This window comes from Canis lupus, chromosome 25 (genome assembly GCF_011100685.1).
Source record: "Canis lupus familiaris isolate Mischka breed German Shepherd chromosome 25, alternate assembly UU_Cfam_GSD_1.0, whole genome shotgun sequence".
In the NCBI taxonomy this organism is placed as follows: Eukaryota; Metazoa; Chordata; class Mammalia; order Carnivora; family Canidae; genus Canis; species Canis lupus.
This window is the reverse complement of record NC_049246.1, coordinates 27147667-27168026: the sequence shown is the minus strand read 5'-3', so window position 1 is coordinate 27168026 and position 20360 is coordinate 27147667. Positions and strand designations below refer to the sequence as shown.

At 49.2% G+C, this 20360-nt stretch overlaps 1 protein-coding gene across 1 annotated transcript in view; it reads right to left on the bottom strand.

The window, feature by feature from the left end:
* Positions 1-20124, bottom strand: part of LOC486082 (XK-related protein 6) — a 33279-nt gene extending 13155 nt beyond the window's left edge. The window contains exons 1-2 of the mRNA XM_038573660.1: positions 19998-20124; positions 13480-13676 (exon numbers count right to left, since the gene is read on the bottom strand). Of these exons, the coding sequence (XP_038429588.1) occupies positions 13480-13663 (184 nt within the window). The 5' untranslated portion in view covers positions 13664-13676; positions 19998-20124. The remainder of the gene's footprint in view (positions 1-13479; positions 13677-19997) is intronic.
* Between the last annotated feature and the right edge of the window lie 236 nt (positions 20125-20360).

The following is a 20360-nucleotide window of genomic DNA, read 5'->3' as shown; positions in this document are numbered from 1 at the left end:
TGGGAGAGGCTATGAGAACAGCATTTTTAAAGTCTGTTATCTGTATAATGAGTCTCTTCTGAGCGCCACACCAGGGGCTCACGGCCACTCTGGGAACCAGCGGATAACAAGAAGGTAGCACCGCTCTCCTTGAGGAGCATCAAGGTCGAGCACTGATATGTAAAGAACCCAGCAGAGGAAAGCTAAAGCTAGCCCTCTGTTTGCTTGTCTCCTAAGACACTGTCAGCGCTATCAAAATACTATCTTCACAGCCAGCTGGAGAAAGACAAACTTTACCGATTCTAGAACAAATGTCAGCCACTCAGCTAGCATGGTTCAGGCCTCACAGATGCCTGGATCCTGGCTGGCCTGGAGCACACGGTGGGGAAGACCATCTGCTGTCACTGGAAAGTTCCAGTAAATCCCTTCTCCTTGAGGAGCTCATGGCCAACTAGGCTCAATGCCCTGATGTTCCCAGAGTGAGTGCATTTTAACCCAGGTCGTGAGGTGCCCTGGGAAGGACACACGCCTTGGTATAAACAGATCTGCCTTTATTTTACTGTTTTTGGAACCATGGGTAAAAATGTGGATTTGGAGTATTTAATGAATTATGAGTATAAAACATATAGGCACAAATTTGATATATATATACATACTATACACTATATTCATATATCTATATATAGTGTGTATATCCGTATATCTATAGAGAGAAAGAATACACACACAAACACACACACACACACATTGTATATAAACATATTGAATACACATTGTGTATCCCATACTACCAAAGATGCGTCCTCATGATGGTCATGTCAAACAATCCTGAGCCTCAGGACACATGTAAAAGTGCTCTGGAAATTGTAAAAGGCTTCACATGCATTAGCTCTTCTTAAGTTTTAATTTTACTGATATTGAAATGACTAAGCAGTCAAGTCAGAGAGAGTAAAAAGCTTCAGCCTGGAGGGGGAATGGCTTTGAGAGATGGCTCCACTCAGCTTCTCGGTGCTGCTCTTCCTATTTGGAGTTTATAAAATCTAGACTTCAAATTTTTGAATTTTGCCATGGGATGTCAAGGGTGTGTTCCTGGCATATTACAGGATGAGATCAGACCTCTCGAGCCAAAGGCAAAGTTCATCTGCAGCCTCCCTGTCCTTCCCAAGCCCCATCAGAGACGTGATGGTGCGGGGCCTGCAGGCTTGGTGTAGGAGGGGACTTGGAACATTATAGTCATTTAGAAGCCGATAAAATATTTTTTTAAAAAAAGATGTGTTTATTTATTTGAGAGACAGAATGTGTGAGTGGGAGGGGCAGAAGGAGAGGGAGAGAGAATCTCAAGCAGACTCTGCACTGAGATCATGACCTGGGCCAAAACCAAGAGTCGGATGCTCACCCGACTGCACCACCCAGGCACTCCAAGCTGATACAATCTTTTTAAAAGGCTGGAAGTCTGAGTGCATCCTGTCTCCCATGGTGTGGGATATGATATGGTTGTCAAAACCCTAGAAACTCTTATCAGCCAAAATGGTCTTGGATTCCTTTACGTGGGGCCACTGTGGCCCTGAGGATGACTGACCCTGAGTAACTAGAACTTCACTGTGGGCGTTCTGGCCTCACGGCCTCCACTCAGCACTCAACAGTGCTAGCTGTGTTTCCAGAGCTGGGACGGAAGCTCAGGAAAGGCAAGGGGCACAGGGTGGCTCTCGCATACCCTTTCGTTCTGCGGCAGCTCAGGTGAGCGGTTTGGCCGAGGGAAGCAGGGCTGCTGAGCAGGTGAGGATGGTGGGTGCCTGGGTGGGCCTGACTCAGGGGTGGTCCTGGCCCCTTAGCTCAAATTCTCTGTGGCCAGCGGCCCTGGATGAGAAAAGCCTTCCAGGGAAAATGACGTGGTGCCACCAGAGCCTCGCTGAGGACGGCAGCACCGTGTGCCTTCCGTGCCAGGCGGTAGAAATACTCGCCACCGTTGTCAGACTGCCCCCTTTGTGCCGAGGACAAACACGTTTTACTTACTCCTGACAAACCCCCTCTGAGGCAGGAGTTATTAGCTGTGGTGCACAAATGACGAGCCGCGAGGCTCAGAGGAGGCGAAGGCCGCGTTGGAGAGGATGCAGCTCCTCCGTGCACAGCAGTTGTGTAAAGCCAGGCCTGGTGATTTGCTAATATAGAAAATAAAATATTTATTTTGTTTGTTGTTAGCCACCATGCAAAACAGGACGCAGTGACTTTTCTTTCAGGTGACAGTCTCAGGAGCCCAGCAGGCGGACAAGCAGAAGAGGACTCAGAGGGCTGGGCTGTGAAAATAAGGGGAATGAGAGGGCCCCCATGTGGTCACGGGGTGGGGAGCAGATTTTCCAGCCAGCAGGCCCCTCAGCTCCGGGGCCTGAAAGCCTAGAATGCACTAGAAGGCCTAGGATTCGTCGAGGACTCAGCTCTCCGCTGGTCAGCGTCCAGCCAACACTTACCTCGGGTTGGCTGGCCCTCGAGGGAAAGCCACCCTAGAACTCCTCGGGATGTCCCGACCGGCGTTGCACTCCAGCTGGGTCCAGAATTGAATGAGTCCCTGGGGGCAAATTCTACAGATGAACAAGTTGAGGCTCAAACAAGATGTTTCGCCCATAACCACGCTGGACGTGGAACAGCTGAGGGGGATAGGGAACCACCCCAGGGGGGTTTCCTTCTTGAGGTCTCTGCCATTTTGCCCTCCTCCCCAGTGGTGAGACATGTGTGACACAGGAAGGCATTGTTTGTGACACTCGTGGGCTTGGAAATCTTGGAAATCTAAATCCTTGGAAATCCAAATCCTTGGAAATCTAAAGGAAGAGAAAAGATCTATTGAAGAGCATTTCACTGTAGTCTGTCCTGGATGGAGCTAAAAGTTCCCACGAGGCCCAGAGTTCAAGATTGTCTCTAATGTGAATGTCAAGCTAACTAAAGCCACTGCCCCAATTTCACTGAGATTTCCCCCTCTTTTCTCTTCCTTAGAGTCACAGGCTACCAGGACTGAAAGGGTCTTCAGGATTCCCTCCTGCCTTCACTCATAGTAGCCAGGCCCAGAGAAGATGAGATTGCAGGGATCTGCCCCAGAATCCGGCACGGCATTCTAGCACAGTGGACTCCCAACCCAGTGCTCCTTCTGCCAGCCTTTGCCCTCTGCATGGAATTTGGGGGAAGACCTCACAGGGGAGCAACTCTAAGAGGGGCAAAGTATCTTGTGTGGAAATGGAAATGTTCTCAGATGAACTGTAGTAGTGGTAACAACCCTGGGAATATACTAAAGTCAATGACTTGTACACTTCAAGTGGGTGAATTGAATGGTATGTAAATTGTATCTTAATAAAGCTCTTTAAATAAAAAACAAAACTAAAACTAAACAAAGCAGCAGCTCTGCTGGCAAGACCTCCAGGCCAGGCGAACCTATAGAAGCAGCCGAGGGACACATCTCAGCCTCCTTGCTACTACTCAGACACCAGAGGGCTCTCTTAGCTCAAGGCCTTGCCCTTGGCTGTTCTCTCATCCTGGCACACTTGCTTCCAAAATTGGCAGGGCTGGCTCCCTCCCATCCTCACATCTTTGCTCAGAAGTCACCTTGTCCAGGCAACCTTTCCCAGCTGCCTTCTGTTCTCCTGTCACCTCTCTTTCCAGATTCACCAGTCTCCTGAGTGCCTGTAATTTGCTAACATAGAAAATAAAATATTTGTTTTGTTTGTTATTTGCCTCTCCCTCAAGAAATGTAAGCTCTGTGAGGGCAGGGCTTTCTCTCTGTTTTGCTTATGGCTACATCGGGCCCCAGCTCCTAGAACCGTGCTTGGCACATTGCAGGTGCTTAATGACTAGTTGCTGAGTGAGTGAATACGTGGCCCAAATACAGTTTCTGCTCACTGCTTACTTCTGAATTTGCAGCCCCTCAGAACCTTCCCCCACAAGGTGGTACTGGATAGCCTGTGTGAGCTCAGGAAGCCTGCCCAGTGTCCCTCGTTGTTCGGGCACTTCACACACAAACATTTCCAGGTGGCCAATTGCTGTTTCATTGATGGCAGGTAACTCTAATAAAATCGATTTAGTTTGCCTTTCTCATATTTGTCCTGCTGCTTTAAGAAGTCTCCTTTGTCTGAACATCATTTTCTGTCACGCTTAAAGATTTGAATTCGTGAAGAGGCTGGATCTCACGTGGAGCATTCCTACTGCAATTTTAAAAAGAGAAAAGAACTCTGCCTCTCTTTTTCTCTTGGCCAGCTGTTAGGGGCAATCTCAGCCAGGCCTCGGTTCAAGCAGAAACATGCACTGGAAGCATTGAGGTGTCTGCTTAAAATCTGTGCAAATTCTGTTTAAAAGTGTAAGGCCTTAAAGAGCTGTCGAACAAGGAGCCGTCGGTAGCTGAAGCTGAAGGTGCCTGGTCAGGGGACCCTGTGTGCAGACACCAAGTATGCATCGCATAGGAGAGAAGGAGGGTGTCTCCTCAGAGCTGGAGGGAGAGTGGGGAAGCACCCACCACTCCCACCACTGTGGGGGAAACCGGAGAGGCCGAGTTTGTGTTCGGGCCCAGATGGTGGTCACGTCCATGCAACAATCTTTCTTTCAGTGAAGATACAGGGCAGCCGGAGAAGGTAGTGAACAGGAGATTACACATCTTTTCCTTTCTTTATCTGCTCCTGGCTCAGCCACAGACAAGTGACAAGCAGCCTGGGAATTGACATCAAAGGCTGGAAGACTTCTGTGCCGACTTGGTGGGAAACCCTGGGGTAGCTCTTGGAGATGAGCAACTCCAGCCCAGCACAGAAGTTGAGCTATGGAGAAGGGTTCTCTCCACTGGTAAGGGCTGGGGGGCACGGAGGCTCCTATGACTCTGGACAAGGTGCTTCATTATCTGATGTTGTTTGATGCAATGGATCAATTGGGTTTTGTTTTGTTTTTTTAAAGATTTTTTGTTTAATTGAGAGGGAGAGCGCATGAGCACAAGCAGGGTGGGGCAGAGGGAGAGGGAGAAAGAATCTGAAGCTGATTCTGCACTGAGCTTGGAGCCCGACATGGGGCCCAATCCCATAATCCTGAAATCATGATCTGAGCCGAAACCAGAAGTCAGATTCTCAACCCAGTGTACCACCCAAGTGTCCCTGGATCGATTGTTTTAGTAACAAGTTTTACTTCTTGGTAACGAGAAAACTGAGTGGGAAATTCATTAGCTCTGGTGTAGGGCACAGATTTAAAATCTTCAGACCAGATTACCATCACTTTCTTGTGGTACCTTCACCTTTTAACCTTTTAACCTTAATGATTGAAGAATTAACTTTTGTGTTCCAGACATTGAGAGTGACAGCTAATGTCCCCATGAGCAGGACTGGAAAGATACCAGAATGCATTTTTTTACATAAGAAGAAAGGAATCTCCCAAGAAGAGGGACAGGGAAGTCCTCCATTGTGTGTGGGGGTGGTGGGGGTGGTGGGTTAGCCTGTTTAAGCCACCCAACAGATAAGAAGCAGCCCTCTGGGCCTTCCCTTCTTCTGAGAGCCCCACCTAGGAGGCTTGGCCCCTCACACGAAGGGAGAGCTGACCACAGAGACTGGCAAACTGACGCTGGAGAAGGTTCCTCCGGGATGCATACCGTCCTTCCTAGGGAAAGGAAGAAGCGCTCTGGGGGCTGGCAGCTGAAGACAAAGGCATAGACAGTTTAGCTCAGAAGGAGCAGAGAAATGTGAATGAACACTTGCCTTTGTGAATTGCTTGGATGCTGTCCGGGTTCTTGCTAGAAAAAGCAGTAAACGTGAAGCTGAAGTATAAGTCACCGAAAGGGCTTTGATGTAAGCAGAGTCAGCAAGTGAAGTTAAGAAAGAAGATTATTAGGAAGGTCAACACCAAAGAGATAGGAAGCAAAGGCCCTAATTAGATCCTAGAACTTGGCTGTTGTTTAAAAGAACACCAGTGTCTGAAGGTAGGGTTTAATATTTTCTCATGCCTCCTTGCCTTAGTAAAGATGCTTGTTTTTCCTAACTTTGGTTACTGATGGCTAGGTGGAGGGTAGGAAGAACCACCTGGGCGAGGCTTGGTATTTGAACTACATCCTGTAGATGCCATGCTGCCATCCCAACTGCAGGCCCAGTGCGGCAGGAAGGGGAGGCTTTTCTGAGAGCCTTCCTTGCTGTGTGACCTTGGGCAACTTACTTACCTCTCTGCGCTTCAGCTTCCTATATGTTAAACAAGGAGGGTGGATTAGGTGGCCTAGTCAACCTCTTCAGTTCTAAAGATCGCATTGCTCTAAATCCCTTTAGACACTGAAGTCGTGAGGTTCAAGTTTTTTGATACCAGAGGTGCCTTTCTGTGTACCCTCTGCCAGCATCTGGCTGACCACCACTCACAGGGGTCCTGCAGCACCTGTAAAGTTTTGCACAGTGGAGTGTCACCCATGAGAACAGAGCAGATCTGTTTTTGATCCTCTCTGAGAGAAGCGCTTGCCCTAAGGAGAAGCGGATCCCCTGTGGGTACCAGCTGGCGCTGTTTTATGCATGGCGGTGGCTCTGCCTTCAAGTTCCAGCTCCAGCCCTGGAGCTTCTGGTCCCATCCAGGGACTTCCTAGAGGATTGAGGGGGACACATATGGCTCAGAGGGTATCTCAGGATGCCTGGGGTTTTCTCTGAGGATTCCCAGAGGGACCTAAGAAGACAGAAGGAACATGCACTGTATGGAAATGAGGGGCACTGGGTTTTAATATCAAATCTCTCACTGATTGGGTAAGCCACCCACGTGTGTCTAGCCAAGCTCTCTTGGTCTCCAGGGTCAGAATAGAAACTAACCCCAAGGAAAGGCCAGCTAAAGGGCTACGTGTATTTATCACTAATAGGCATTTGAGGGAGCTGGAAGGGTCCTGCGTCTCAGGCTCATTCCCTCACCCCTTGGTCAGCCAAGCTTAGCTCTACAGTACGACAGCAAGTCTCTGTGCATGCTTAGCAGAGGTGGCTTACACAAAAGGCTCTGGAACACTAAGAATATTTTCAAAAAGCCAAGCCCTGGGCAGAGATTTCAGGGGCAAGAGGCAGAAGCATCATCTTCTGACCTTGTCAGCATAATTGCATCTAAGATACAGAAACACTACACACACATGCATACACACACACACACACACACGCATGCACATGTGCACACACACATGCTGGAGCTGATGGATCCACAGTGCATATCAACCTCTGCTCCCTCCCCACATCAGTAACCACTTCCTGCAGAACCCCCAAAAGTCTGTCTCTTCAAGTGTCAGACACAGCCATCCTTGCTAAGGACCCAGGCATTGGGGCCCAACTACCTCGGCAAAGATCCCATCTGTATCACTTAGAAGCCTGTGGCTGCCTCGTGCTGTTATTTAAAGTCTCTGGAGCTCAGTTCCTTCATCTATAAAATGGGAACAATAGAAAGTATCTACTCATTGGGCTGCTATGGGACCTTAATGGGTTAATCCATGTAAACCTCTTAAACTAGTCTCTGGCACGCAGCTGAGCTCCCCAAAAATATTCAACTAGCACTCATCACCGCCGCTGCCCCCTACACTTGCCACAATGCACCTTATGGTCTCACCGCCCATGACCACTCACTCCCTGTCTGATCTTTGCTCCCCCAGGCCTCTGTCTCTTGGCGCTTACCATCCCCCTGTCCACAAGAGCCACCCAAAATTCTTTCAGGCCAGCTCCTATTCATCCATCAAGATCCAGACCAAATGTTACAGCTTCTGTCATGCTCTCAGACGCAGTTATATATCCCTCCTCTGTACATACGCCTAACAGAATTTAAAATGTGCTGCACCAGCCATAAACTCCTGAAGGACAGATGTCTTCACAAGCCCATTTCCAACACAGCACCTGGCCCATGGCAGGTACCTGACAAATGGTGGTGGTGTGATGCCAGGGGAAAGTGGTCATCTGAGCCCTATGTGAAGGATAACTCCTCAGTGTGGGCTTACCTGAAAAAGGCAGACTCAGGAGCCATGTGGGTGCAAGGGGCCCACCCCCATGCCCCCTGTCAATGTTCATGTGGAAGCATCAGAAAAACCCAGAAGGAAGGAAAAGTGACAGAGTTGCTAATTCTTGATCTATTCTCCCAAACCTATTCCCCCAGAGAGCCTCTCCCATCTCAACACACCCAGTTAGAAACCACCAGCTCTCCCCTCTGTGACTGCCTATACCAGTTCTACTAAGTCTTACTGTTCGCTCTCCAGAATGGCCCTCAAATTTGTGCAGTTGGTGTTATTTCCCAAATGCTCTCTTATCCCATAATTTCATCCCTGGGATCTCTTAGCTCAGCTCTTCTTCTTTTCCTGAATAGCAGGGGATCTTCTTTAAATGCAGGTCTGATCCTAGAGCTTTCCTGTGTAACTCTTCCCATGGCACTTGGCGCCAACTCAAGCTCCTTGCAGGGCCCCTTGGACCCTGCCTGATCAGGCCCTCGACTTCCTCTCTATCCTCCCCTGACATCACTTTCCTCCCCCTCCCTACCAACCTCAGCTATGCGGGGTCCTTTCACTTTCTGGAACAAGCCAGGATTTTCCTACCTCAGGACCTTTGCACATGATGTTCCCTCTGCCTGGAAGACTATTTCTGCTCCTCCCACAGTTGGCTCCTTTTTCTTCATTTATACTCAGCTTAAATGTCAGCTCTCTAGAGAGGCTTTCTCTGACGCTCCTGCCCAAGGTAGGCTCTCTCTACCCCTCACCATATTATCTGTGGTCTCAACACCAGGTTTGTTTGCTCCAAAGCACTTAACATGTGTCATCAGCCTCATTGTTTTTGTTCTATCCGCTCAGAAAAATGGGAGATTCATGAGGGCATGGACCACATCTGTTATGTTCTCTGTTGCTCCTCAGCACATAGTATGGTGCCCAACTTAATGCATCTTTGTTGAATGGCAGATGGTATCAAGTGCCCAGCACATGCCAAGCAAAGTGCTATAGAAGTGTGTGTGCAGCTCACTGGACCTTCACAACAACTTCAAAATTCACCATTCACACTTTACAGATCAAAAAGCCCAGTTAGGAAATGAACTTGCCTCATGCCATAAAGTCAGTAAGTGGTAGAGTTGGAAGTGACACTGTGTCTCACTTTTCCTGCCATGCTGACTGCTTTCCAAGCCCTATCACTGCCTACAATACTGGCAAAGCTTTCAGCAGACACTGCCAGTGTCACCATCAGGGTGACATGTCAGAATAATAGGCTCCCTTTATATCTTTATTTTATTTTTGTTCAAACTTTCAAGACATCTGATTTAAGGAAGACCCTGCTGAGATGCTCAAATAACTCTAGCATAATATTTGTATGGTTGTTTATTATTATCATATTTTTCACTTACATCTGGTCTTATGAGGAAATTGAATACAATCTGTCTTGCAGGCTGAATACTGCACTCTTAGCCCAACAATATGTGAGGACCACAAGGTGGGGATGGGAAAGGCTGGGAGAGGTAGGCATTGGGCAAGATCAACCGAAAACTCACCTATTAAAGTGACAGAGGCAGTGACCTTCCTAACCATCTACTAGCATTAACAGTATAAGTGGACAGGTGTCATCAAAGCTCACCAAAGCAAGGCCAACTAGCCATGGATCCTGTCAGCACAACTTGTAGTCCAATTCAGAAAGCAGATCTACAATAAAAGCTCCACCGACAATGACAAAATGACCAGATGTTGCATCTGGCATGACATCAGTCATGTCATCAAATGCTCCTAACAGCTTTCTGTAGTAGGTACTTATATTACCCCACTTCAGAGAAAACTGAGGAAACAAATGGCTCAGTAACTCCCTAAAGGTCAAACAGCTGTCATATAGTAGGACGGGCGTCACCCCCATCTTTCTACACTGCCACTAGCCAAGCATTCCCATGGCTGCAAGACTCCACAACATCATGTCCCTCCCAGGTTTGCAGACTTTCTCTCCCTTCCTCTAGTTTCTAATAGTTAAACTGATTTTCTTTAATGTGTCTACATTTCATAAGCCTTTTATTGGAAAAGAGAAGGAAGGCATCTATTTCTAAACAAAATGGTCCAGGGATAAGCAGACATTCTAGAAGTTAAGTAAGAGCACAATCCACGCCCCCTGCAGTCTGTGCCCAGTGAGGGCGAGGTCCCTTCCTTCCCCTCAATCCAGATACCGCTGTAGACCACATCATTGTCTTGAGAAACCACAGTCCAACAGTAAAGGCCACTGACCAGCAGTTCCCAAATGCATTTAACCATGGAAGCCTATTTAGAGAAACAGCTATTCCACCTGCCAAACAAATGTGGGAAAATGCTTCCCCGACCTCTGAATGAGCCACTGGCTCTAAAAGAGGGGTGTATGGGAGGAAGAGCCAGGGGAGATCTCCTACAGCAGACACCCCACAGCAGCATGACCCTTGCTATTTAAACTTTTCTCCCTGGGAGGAGGGCACCCAAGCAGCCCCTCGTCTCGGCCTTCCTGGGACTCAGCCCCACCAGCCTCCCACATCAAGAGGGCTCTTGGGGAGCAACATCTGCTTCCCCTTGAGTGTCCAGGGATTTCACATTCTGCTTCTCTATGTCTATAATCTGAGAAACGATCATAGAAAGGACAGGTTCATCAAGAAGACTGGGACACAGATGAGCTGCGCTGCCAAAGGGGGTGGCAGGGAGTCTCTCCCTAGGATCTCACCCACACCACTCACCGCCAGGCTCTGGAAATGACAAATGCACAGCCTTAGGTGCCCTTAGAGCTTGACAGCTTACAACGTGATCCACATTCATTATATTCTTGCATCTCCCCTATTAGGTATTAGCACCATCTTCCCCGTCATACCAAGCAGAAATGGAGGCCTTGTAAAGGTGAGGGACAATGTCTAAAATCACAGCAGGGCATAAGTGGCAACCAGATTCTTGCTCTGAGATGAATGTCCTCGTGGGAGCTCATCCTCACTATCACTCTGCCACCTGCCTCATCTATTTGGGGTGTCAGGATGTGGCCAAGAGTGCAAGAAGGATAACTTGGCTGCTCTGGTGATACACTGGGGTTGGGGAGAGACTTGAAACTGAAACAGCAACAGAGGTTTAGATGAGGGTCTCAGATAGCAACAGAGTCAGAAAAAGGAAGAGAAAGAGGCCTCCCCCAGCACCCCCCTCAAGCTGCCCCATGGAGCATATTGCCCTGGGCTGGGGAGCTGCAGCCTGGGGATCTGAGGGCAGCAGGTGTGGAAGCTTCAACAAGCCAACATGGTCACTGTACCCATCCCTGGGCACTCCCTCATGGCTTGCACAGCAAGGATGTGCATGTCAGACCCTGTGACACTGGTCTTGCCCCAGAATCAATCCCTGAGCGATTCTCTTGGTCGTGTAACAAATGGTGTGTTCTCTGAATGCTGCACACTTTTCTCTAAAGTCCAGAGAAGCAGGGACTCCCAGGGCCTCAGCGTGGGCAGTCACACCAATTCATTGCCTGAGCAGATGGCCTGGCTCACGGGCACCCTGAAGACAGGGTTCCCACCTTCCCTCATTTTCCTGATGTCAGTGGCAGTGTGTGGGTATGTGAATGGGACTCTACCCAAGAGAAAGGACAGACCAGATGGACTGTCAGCCCTGCCGTCCACAGTGTGGGTTCTTGCTTAGTGTCCTGATGCCCCAGTGGAGCTAGCTGTCTCTTTAGCTCTTCTCCAGAATAGGTCCCTGGTGCTGCAGACTAGGGCTGAGCCCGGGCTCCAACAGCTGATGCCCAGAGGTTGGGCGAGACTTCCTCTTGACAGTGGGCACTGCTCCTCAAAGTTCCCCTTTCCTTGCTCCTGGAGTGAAGGGTTGGCAGGACTGCAGTCAGTGTTCTGTGGGACTAGGGAAGCTGCCCTGAGGCCCTCTTTTCCTTGAGGGCACTTCAAGCTGGGGCTGTCCTGGACTGGGGATGGGCAGGAGGATTCTGCTGGGAGCCCAGTTCCCATAGGGTGGGGAACTCTGTTGGCAGTGTAGCTGGGTTCGAGACTAGGTCCTTGGGCTCTAAATGTCAGGATCAAGTTCCCTGGCCTAAACCTTTGGTTGGCCTTTGAAGATTAAACAATATTTTTGCCTAAGTGACTAGTGGAATGGAGATTGCAAAGGGCCAGCCAGTCTGGAAAAGATAAGGAGGCAAAGCTGTTCCATGAAGGCCAGAGCTTGGCTGTCCATGACAGACCACGTGGAGAGTGCTCTGCAGATGTTCATGAACATGGTATGCTGGAGTACCTAGAGAAGCTGTGGGGTCCAGAGGTGAGAACCCACAGGCCAGGAGTCCCCAAGGGTCAGGGATTGGTGGGGCATGGAGAGCTGCTCTCTTGCTACCCCAGATCATACAAGCTCATGCCCTCTGGAGTCAGGAACCCCTAGGCTGAGTCTCCTCAGCAACATCTCTGCTCAAATAATCCTAGTGACAAGAAACTCACTGTGTACTGAGACATTCTTTCCATCACTGGATGGCTTCTGCTGTTTGAAATGTCTGCCACATGTTGAATCGATAACACTCTTTCTGCAGCTCCCTCCATCTCTTTGGGATGACCATCCTTCCTCCCTGACATCCCTTCAAATGTTGGGATTCATGCATCCCAAGCCTTCCTCAGACTAAACGTTTCCAGGGTCTCTGCATGATGCAATCTTCAGCCCCTCCTCATCCTAGGCTTTCCCCCCACTGCTGGAGCTCCAGTCCCACTGACATATGCTCAGAGATACAAGCATGGCATTTGCAGTCTGTCTGACCATTGGTGATCTGGTGTGAGACTCTGCCTTGACCCACAAAGTCTAACCTTAAAAGGGCTGCTCAGGCCAACTAGGTGGCACCTAGAGACTTCCCACTGCTATGGAGCTCAGTGCTGTCTGACTGGGCTCTGGGGGCTTCTGGGGCTCCTTGGAGACCATCTGAGGCCATAGGGGGAATGAGGCAGGTGGGACCAGTGGATGAGTGCACCTGGCTCTAGACCCCCCACACCGATGTAACTAGAACAGAAGCTATTTGAGCATGTTTTTAAATGGGGCTGCTACATAAACTTGGGTTTGAAGCAAGAGCACCACAGCTTTAAAATGTCTAAAACTGCTGGCATTGCCTAACGTGATTTAGTCTTTTGTCACATGCCATCCCTAGGCCATCTCCCCCATCCCATGGATGTATAAACACCTCGGCTTAGGCTAGCACCAAAGGAAAGAGACCATTCCTCCTAGATTGGGAGACCCAGGGTGCTCTGTTCTTCTGTTCTCAGGGACACCTGAGCTCCTGGCTCTGCTCTGTTCACAACCTAGTGGTTGTGAGCAGGTGCAGTGGGCTTGCACACGGGTGTATGGGGAACATTTGGACCGCTCACAGGCTCTTGGTGTGGGCTGGGTCAGCATCACACAGGGGCCTGGGCATTCTGGGGACTTGAGGATCAGGTAGGACAATGGCCATAGGGTGTGCCAGGTACTGAGGGTGCAGGAGGTAGTCACCAAGTGGTCTCCAGATGGAGGACAGGGCCCTGTCCCAGCCCACGAGGTCATTTCCCCAGCCTCCTGTGGATGGGGGGAACACTCACAGGGCAGCGTCTCAGCGCTGTTCTTCTGGATCATTATGCAGAGCTGTAGCACCAGTTGGGGGGCGCTCTCCAGGAAGGTCTCAAGGAGGCGCAACATGTTGACGTCTGCATATTCGTACATCATAGCCCAGTAGAAACGTCGCTGGTGTTCCTTCTGCCGCTGGCTCTGAATCCCCAGGTACATGGTGCGGATATACCTGCAGAGAGAACAAGACAGAACACAGAGAGCGTGGGTAGGGGCAGGAAATGTGGAAGGATCATGCCATTCCCCAGAGCCAAGACCTGCCTATGACAATCTTCCCTCCTTCACTCCGAGGTTTTCCAGAATTTTGGACCAGGGTTTTTTGTTTTTGTTTTTTTCCTCAGCCCACAGACAAGGTGCTAAGGCTTTGGGCTAGAGGAGTTGGGGGCAGAAGGGAGGAAGGCCAGGAAGGGGGTCTTAGGCAAGTCCTCCCCATCCTGGCCTCAGGCTACTCATCTAAACAAATGAAAAATGAAAGAGTGGGACCAGATGATCTCCCAGGGCCTGCCAGTGAAGCATCACAGGTGAGCTCCGAGGACATGTGATCTTTCTCACATTCAGGATCCCAGGGGGAACATTCCAGCAGGATTTCATCTCTACCACACAGCCCTGCAGCAGGGGCTGTGATAGGTAGGGGCATGTGGTAGGTAGCCCTCCCTGGGGGAGGAAGCAGCATTTGCGAAGCTCCTACTAAGTACCACTGGTTGGCTGGCCACATGGTGCCAGGGTCCCAATGGACAGGCAGGGGTAACTCTCATGTAGGACAGACAGGGAGCAGCTGGGCCATCCTGGCACCGGGTTCATAGCTGGAGAGTGAACTAGGAGCTTGCCCCAGGTTATTGGACACCAAAGTCCTGAGCTCTACACTAGGGAAGCACAGAAGCTGCAACGGAGCATCTGAACGAGGGTGGCATAGGACACAGTCACTCTAATGTACTGACCCTGCTCCATTGCGGGGGACAAGGAGCAAAGAAGGTGGGTATAGGTGGAGGGCACGGGCTCTAGATTCAAATGCTGGCTCTGTCATTTGCTAATTGTGGGATCTTGGATGAATTACTACAACTCCGTGTCCTTATTGCCTTTCTTGAACATGGGGAAAAAGAAACAGCATCAGGGGGTTGGTGGGGAGATTACAGAGATAACATGTGTGGTGGATGCACATTCTGGGTTACCCATGGCTCACTGATACCTGAACTTTCGGAAGCTGTCTCTAAGCCACAGTCAAGGAGAGGATTAAAGGTACCATCTAAATCAGCCAGCAGCCTCTGGGGCCAGGATGAAAGCAAGGTTCAGGATCCAGTTAGGATCCAGAACATGAACCATACACCAAGGGCCACAGCCAACAGGACAGAACCACATGTATGACATGTATGACCTTGACTGTCCCCTGGGAATGCCTATCACTGTGCCCCCTAAAACACAAAGCCTGAATCACAGAGGTTGAGAGAGTAGGGTTGATATACTATGTAGTCCCTGCGGTCCTCAGGCACAGTTAGATGCCTACTTGGAGCTGCTAGGCAGTCCCTCTTCTCTGTCCCCAACACCAACCCCAGCCTGGTCCCTGCCATCACCTTCTTGCCTGAATTGAAGCAGAAGCCTCCTAGCTGGTCTCCCAGGGTCCACTCTTGCCCCAGAACAACCCATTCTTCATAGAACAGTCGAGGTGCTCTTTGAAAGTCATAAATGCAATCACTCCCTCCCCCCTGCTCCTTTCAACCCTCTCACAGCTTCCCATAATGCTTTGAATAAGATCCAAACCCCTCCCATGGCTCACAGGACTGATCCTGCATGCCCCTTCAAGCCTACCTCCCACACTCTCCCTACTTCTTTCTTGTGTCTTCTCTGTCTCTTGAGGAGCACAGGAGCTTGTCCACTGTTCAACACCATCTCCCTAGTGCCTAGGGATGTAGAAGGAAGACTCCTGTCCTCCAAAGCTGAGGGGTCCTGGGGGTACAACACTGTGAAGGTAGCCCACACCCATGTTTGCAGCAAATTCATGAATAGCATCATAAACCAGTCCTTGAGAAAGGCTCTGTATCCCCCCACCCCAGAGCAATGAGAGGAGTGGGGAGGTGCCCAAGACCTTTATCAATGTTACAGAAGCTCATGCTTTAGAAGTAAAGATGCAAAAGCATGCACTTATAAAATAGCTTAAAACTGTAAAGAGATGCTCCTCTCCAATTCCAAAATGGCGGGCTTCTCTCCAGAGCACTAAGCATGTCCTGGACCCATCAATGAACAAGCACTCCAGGGTCTCCTAGACTGTGCACCAAGACACAGAGCAGCCTACTACACCACTGGTGTACTTACAATAAACACACTGGCAACAAGGACACCCATTTCACACCAGATGAATAACACTGAGTCTGTCTCTCTGGATCTCTAAGAGACTTTGCATGACACTATCTCTGAAGAGATCCACCCGGGGAAGCTGGGATGGACATCTCATTTCCCTCCATATGCCTTCTCTGCAAAGAGCAGAGCAATGGTCCTGCTGAAAACTAAAGGGGGAAAGATTGGGGGCAAGCACCAAGGGCAGGGCGGCTCTGCATGGGGGCTGGTGTTGTGGAGGCAGGTGCATCAGGTCAGCCCCCTGTTGGATGCCTCATCTGGTCATTGTCGTTTAACTAATGGGGAAACCAAGGCTCTGGAGTGAAACAGAGCATTGAATGCTGGTTTAGTTCCAGGTTCTATCGCTTACTGTCTGTGGTGTGTCCCACGAGTCATCTTCTCAAATCAGGGGACCAGGAGTGGAGGCTAGGAAAAGGGCAGGGATGCTGTTGGAAAGCTACAGGATCATTGAGAGAGAGAGAAAGAGAGACAGAGAGTGAGGCAGAGAGACACAGAAACAAAGAGACATAGAATGAGACAGAGAGACACAGAGACAGGCAGGGAGAAACACATACACACAGAGAGACAGAGACATGGGAGGGAATGGAAAGAAAGAGAGTAAGGAGAGGAAAGCAGTGTCACAATTTGGGGTCTGAGGGAGAGGACCAACTGGAAGAAGTCATGGCAAAGATACATTTGGGCAGGGGAAGGCTTGCTGCAAGAATATAGGGTCAGAGGTAGTCTGGGAGGGGTTGAGGACCATCGAGGGTAGAGGAAAGTGTCAAATTGGTCCATCTGATGGTGGCCTAGGAGGCAGAGCCATGGAGGACAAAGATGCACTGGCTGAGGTTGAGGCTGCAGGTCCAGAAGCTCCACACGCACTCAGAAGAGCCATGTTCCCAGTGGAGCCTTGGTGCCTTGGGTCTCACAGGTAACTGTGGACTCCGTGACCCCAAACTAAGCTCTACCCACATGTGGCAGCTGTAGCACATGATGCCATGGACCAGAGACTCCCACAGGGACCAGATCACAAATTCATCCTACCTCAGGGGTGCACTCAGACCATAGACTCTGCTTCTCCCAGCCTCACAAGGTGGCACAAGGTGGAGAGATGGTTACACAGCAGAGCCAAGCCTACTCGTCCAGACCCCAGGCCAAGGTAGCATCAACACTCAGATTCACCTAAGTCTGTCCTGCTAGGGCAAAAGGAACACTTGATCTGCACCCTCCACCCCCATTTTTCCCAAGCCACAGGCCCCTGTGCCCATCACGGCCATAGAAATAGAAGGCAATAAGCCCAGAACATGCTGACTCGAGTGTCCTGTCTGTCAGAGAAACCAGCCTTGAGTTTCTTCTATGAGAGCATCACAGGATATGGGAAGAAACGAGGATGAAAGTGGGCAAAACCAGAGCCTCTCCCACTGTGCTGATGAGCAAACAGATGCTGCCCACCCAGAGTGCACCAGGATCAAGTCTTAAACCAAATCTGGAAATCATGCCTCCTGAGACACCAGCTCACGCAGCCTCCCACCCTGTCGTGGGAGCTGCACCGCAGAATCCGGTCCAGGACTTCCCTCCCAGTCAAGTGCCTTCTGCCTAATTCCACAGCCTCTGGGTCCTGCACTCTTCCTCTCTCTGCTTGTGTCCTTGGGTCCCCAGTAGGCAACTGTAAAATCCAGACTGGGTCTAGGTGACCTCTGGGGGCCCCCCAGCCGGCTGCCTCTGCTAAGCCTGCAGCCCCTGTGCAAAGTGTGGCCACAAGGTGGCGCCAGACCCTAAGCGAAGCGGGAAAGCGGCTCCACATGGTGATCTCATCCCCAGCAGGCAGCCTCCTAAGGCCTGCACTTCCATCAGCAGCACTGGGGTGCAGATGTCCGCAGGCAGGTGAGGCCCAGGGCGGGGGTCCCCACAGGGTGGGCTGCTCCTCCGAACCCTCATTCTCTCCCCTTCCCTGGCGGGTTCCAAAAGCTCCCCATCCCCTGGACATTAGTTTAGGGGATAAGCCATCCAACTCTCTTCCTGGGTTTGCTTCCACATCTTATGGCACCTGTCATGCCATCTCGTTTCTAAGAACAGAGGATGGTGAAATGCATGACTCTAAAAGCAGGGAGGCAGGTGTCATCGTAGAACGAAGGCTCAGGAAGGCTGGGCCTAGTCTTCAGTCTACAGGACTGCATGGCCTTGGGCCAGTTACTCCCGAGGCAAGGCTATTCTCCATCCCAGAGGGCAGGCTGGAGGACCTCAAGCTTCCAGCATTTTTATGACTTCATCCTTTTTTGAGTGGGTGGCTTCAGAGAGTCTGAAGTATGGCCTAGCATCTTTATAAATAACAATAGCTAATGTTCATATGGCTTTCATATGCCAGGCGCTGTTCTGAGCATTTCGTACTTATAAATCCATTTAATCCTCATTTAAGCCTCTGAGGTAGATACAATATTACCCTCATTTTACAGATGGCAAACTGCAGCACTGCTTAACGAATGATCCTCAGTTTACCCAGCGAGGTAAGGGGGTGAGCAGGGCTTCAAGCCCAGCAGTCTGGCTTCAGGCCCAGTGCTCTTAGCTCCTAACCATGCACTGACCAGGGATAGACCATTTGCCTCTTTTCTTCTGAGTTTGGTCCAACTTGTTCCCCTACAGTGGGAAAACGGACCACCCTGGGCTCTTGTCCAGTTCTTCCACTGGCTGTGTTACCTTGGGGGACATCTCCTAACTCCTCTGAGCCTCAGTTTCCATATCTTTGAAATGCCTGGCTCAGAGTGGGACCCCAGGATATGCTGAATAAATGAATGCATGCAGTCCTGCCCCTTCAAAGGGTCTCAGGGGCTCAAATACCTGTGAGAGTCTCCAGGAGGCCAGAAGGCTCAGAGGGCAGCTGTTGCCGCCTTCCAAGGCACTCCCCTCCTATCTTTCCTTCAGCCTACTCTGCTTATTCTCTCCCCAGTCCTGTCTCTTCCTTTTACTTTATAAACCATGGAATTGTTTAAAGCTCTTTCTATCTGAGACACCTGGGTGGCTCAGTGGTTGAGCATCTGCGTTCAGCTCAGGTTGTGATCCCAGGGTCCTGGGATCGAGTCCTGCATTGGGCTCCCAGCAGGGAGCCTGCTTCTCCCCCTACCTATGTCTCTGCCTGTCATGTGTGTCTCTCATGAATAAATAAATAAAATCTTTAAAATTAAAAAAAATAATGAATAAATAATTCTCTCATGAATAAATAAATAAAATCTTTAAAATTAAAAAAAAAAACTCCTTTTATCTGCCTCTAGAAGAACTTCCTAGTTCTCTGAGCACATTCTTACCTTTATACCAGCCCCTCTTGAGGGAATATAATTTGTTATCTTCTTTTTCCCATTGGCTCATCTGAAGCTCAGACAGGTCGAGCGATTCCCCCAAAGGCACAAAGCCAGTCATAGTTCAGGCAAATCAAAGAAGCTCTTACCCCATACTATGCTGCCCCTCTCCCAGGAGTTAGCTGTAGCTCTACCTAAAACTGGCTCAGATGGGAAATAAGTGATTTCTAAAAGAGGCAGGAGGCTGAACAGATTTGCTGTCTGGGCCTATAGTCACCTGCTGCTTCTAAATGACACTCTCAGAAACAGCATTTTGAAACCTCTGATTATAGAGAACAACCTGCTCTCAAAGCCCCAAATGGTTCTGTGGGGCCTGAAACTTAGAGAATCCTCTTTAAGAAAAATAAAGTCTACCGAACATTTAAAGTAGAAATAGCAGCAGTTCTACACTTTTTCCCCCAAAAAGTAAGAGAGGAAAGAACACTCTCTCATTCGTGTTATGAAGTCAGCATTCCTCTGTTATCAAAGTCAGATAAACACCGTATAAGAAAATAAAACCACGGACAACATCCCCCATAAACACAGATGCAAAAGGCCTCAATGAAATATTAGCAAATCAAGTCCAGTAACGTATAGAATGATATACCATAGCCAGTTGGGTTGATCTTGGGAACGAACGTAAGGCTGATTTTACATGCAAAAATTAATCCATGCAATCAATTATATGAATAAAACAAAAACAAACATTACATTAATTGATCAGAAAGAAAGCATTTGACAGAACTCAACATTGATTCACAATTTAAAAAGAAGAAATTCCGACAAACTAGAAATAAAAGAGAACTTCTTTAACCTCACAGATGAAGGATACCCACCAAACCTGTAGTTAATATCATACTCAAAGAAAGTTGAATTCTTTCCTCTTAAGATCAAAAACAGGCAGTGATGTCTACTCTTTCCACCCTTACTCAGCATCATATTGGAAGTCCCTGTCAGTGCAGTAAGAAAAAGAAATAGAGTATATATAGATTGCAAAGAAGGAAGTCAAGTTGTCCCTATTTGAAAATGACATCATTATCTAAATGGAAAATCCCAAGGGATATGCGAAAAAGCTCACAGAATTAATTAGTAAGTTTAGCAAAGTCTCATGATACAGTGTCAGCATATAAAATTAAATATATTTCTATAGACTACTAATGAACAATTGGAAATTGAAATTTTAAAAATATGCACCACTT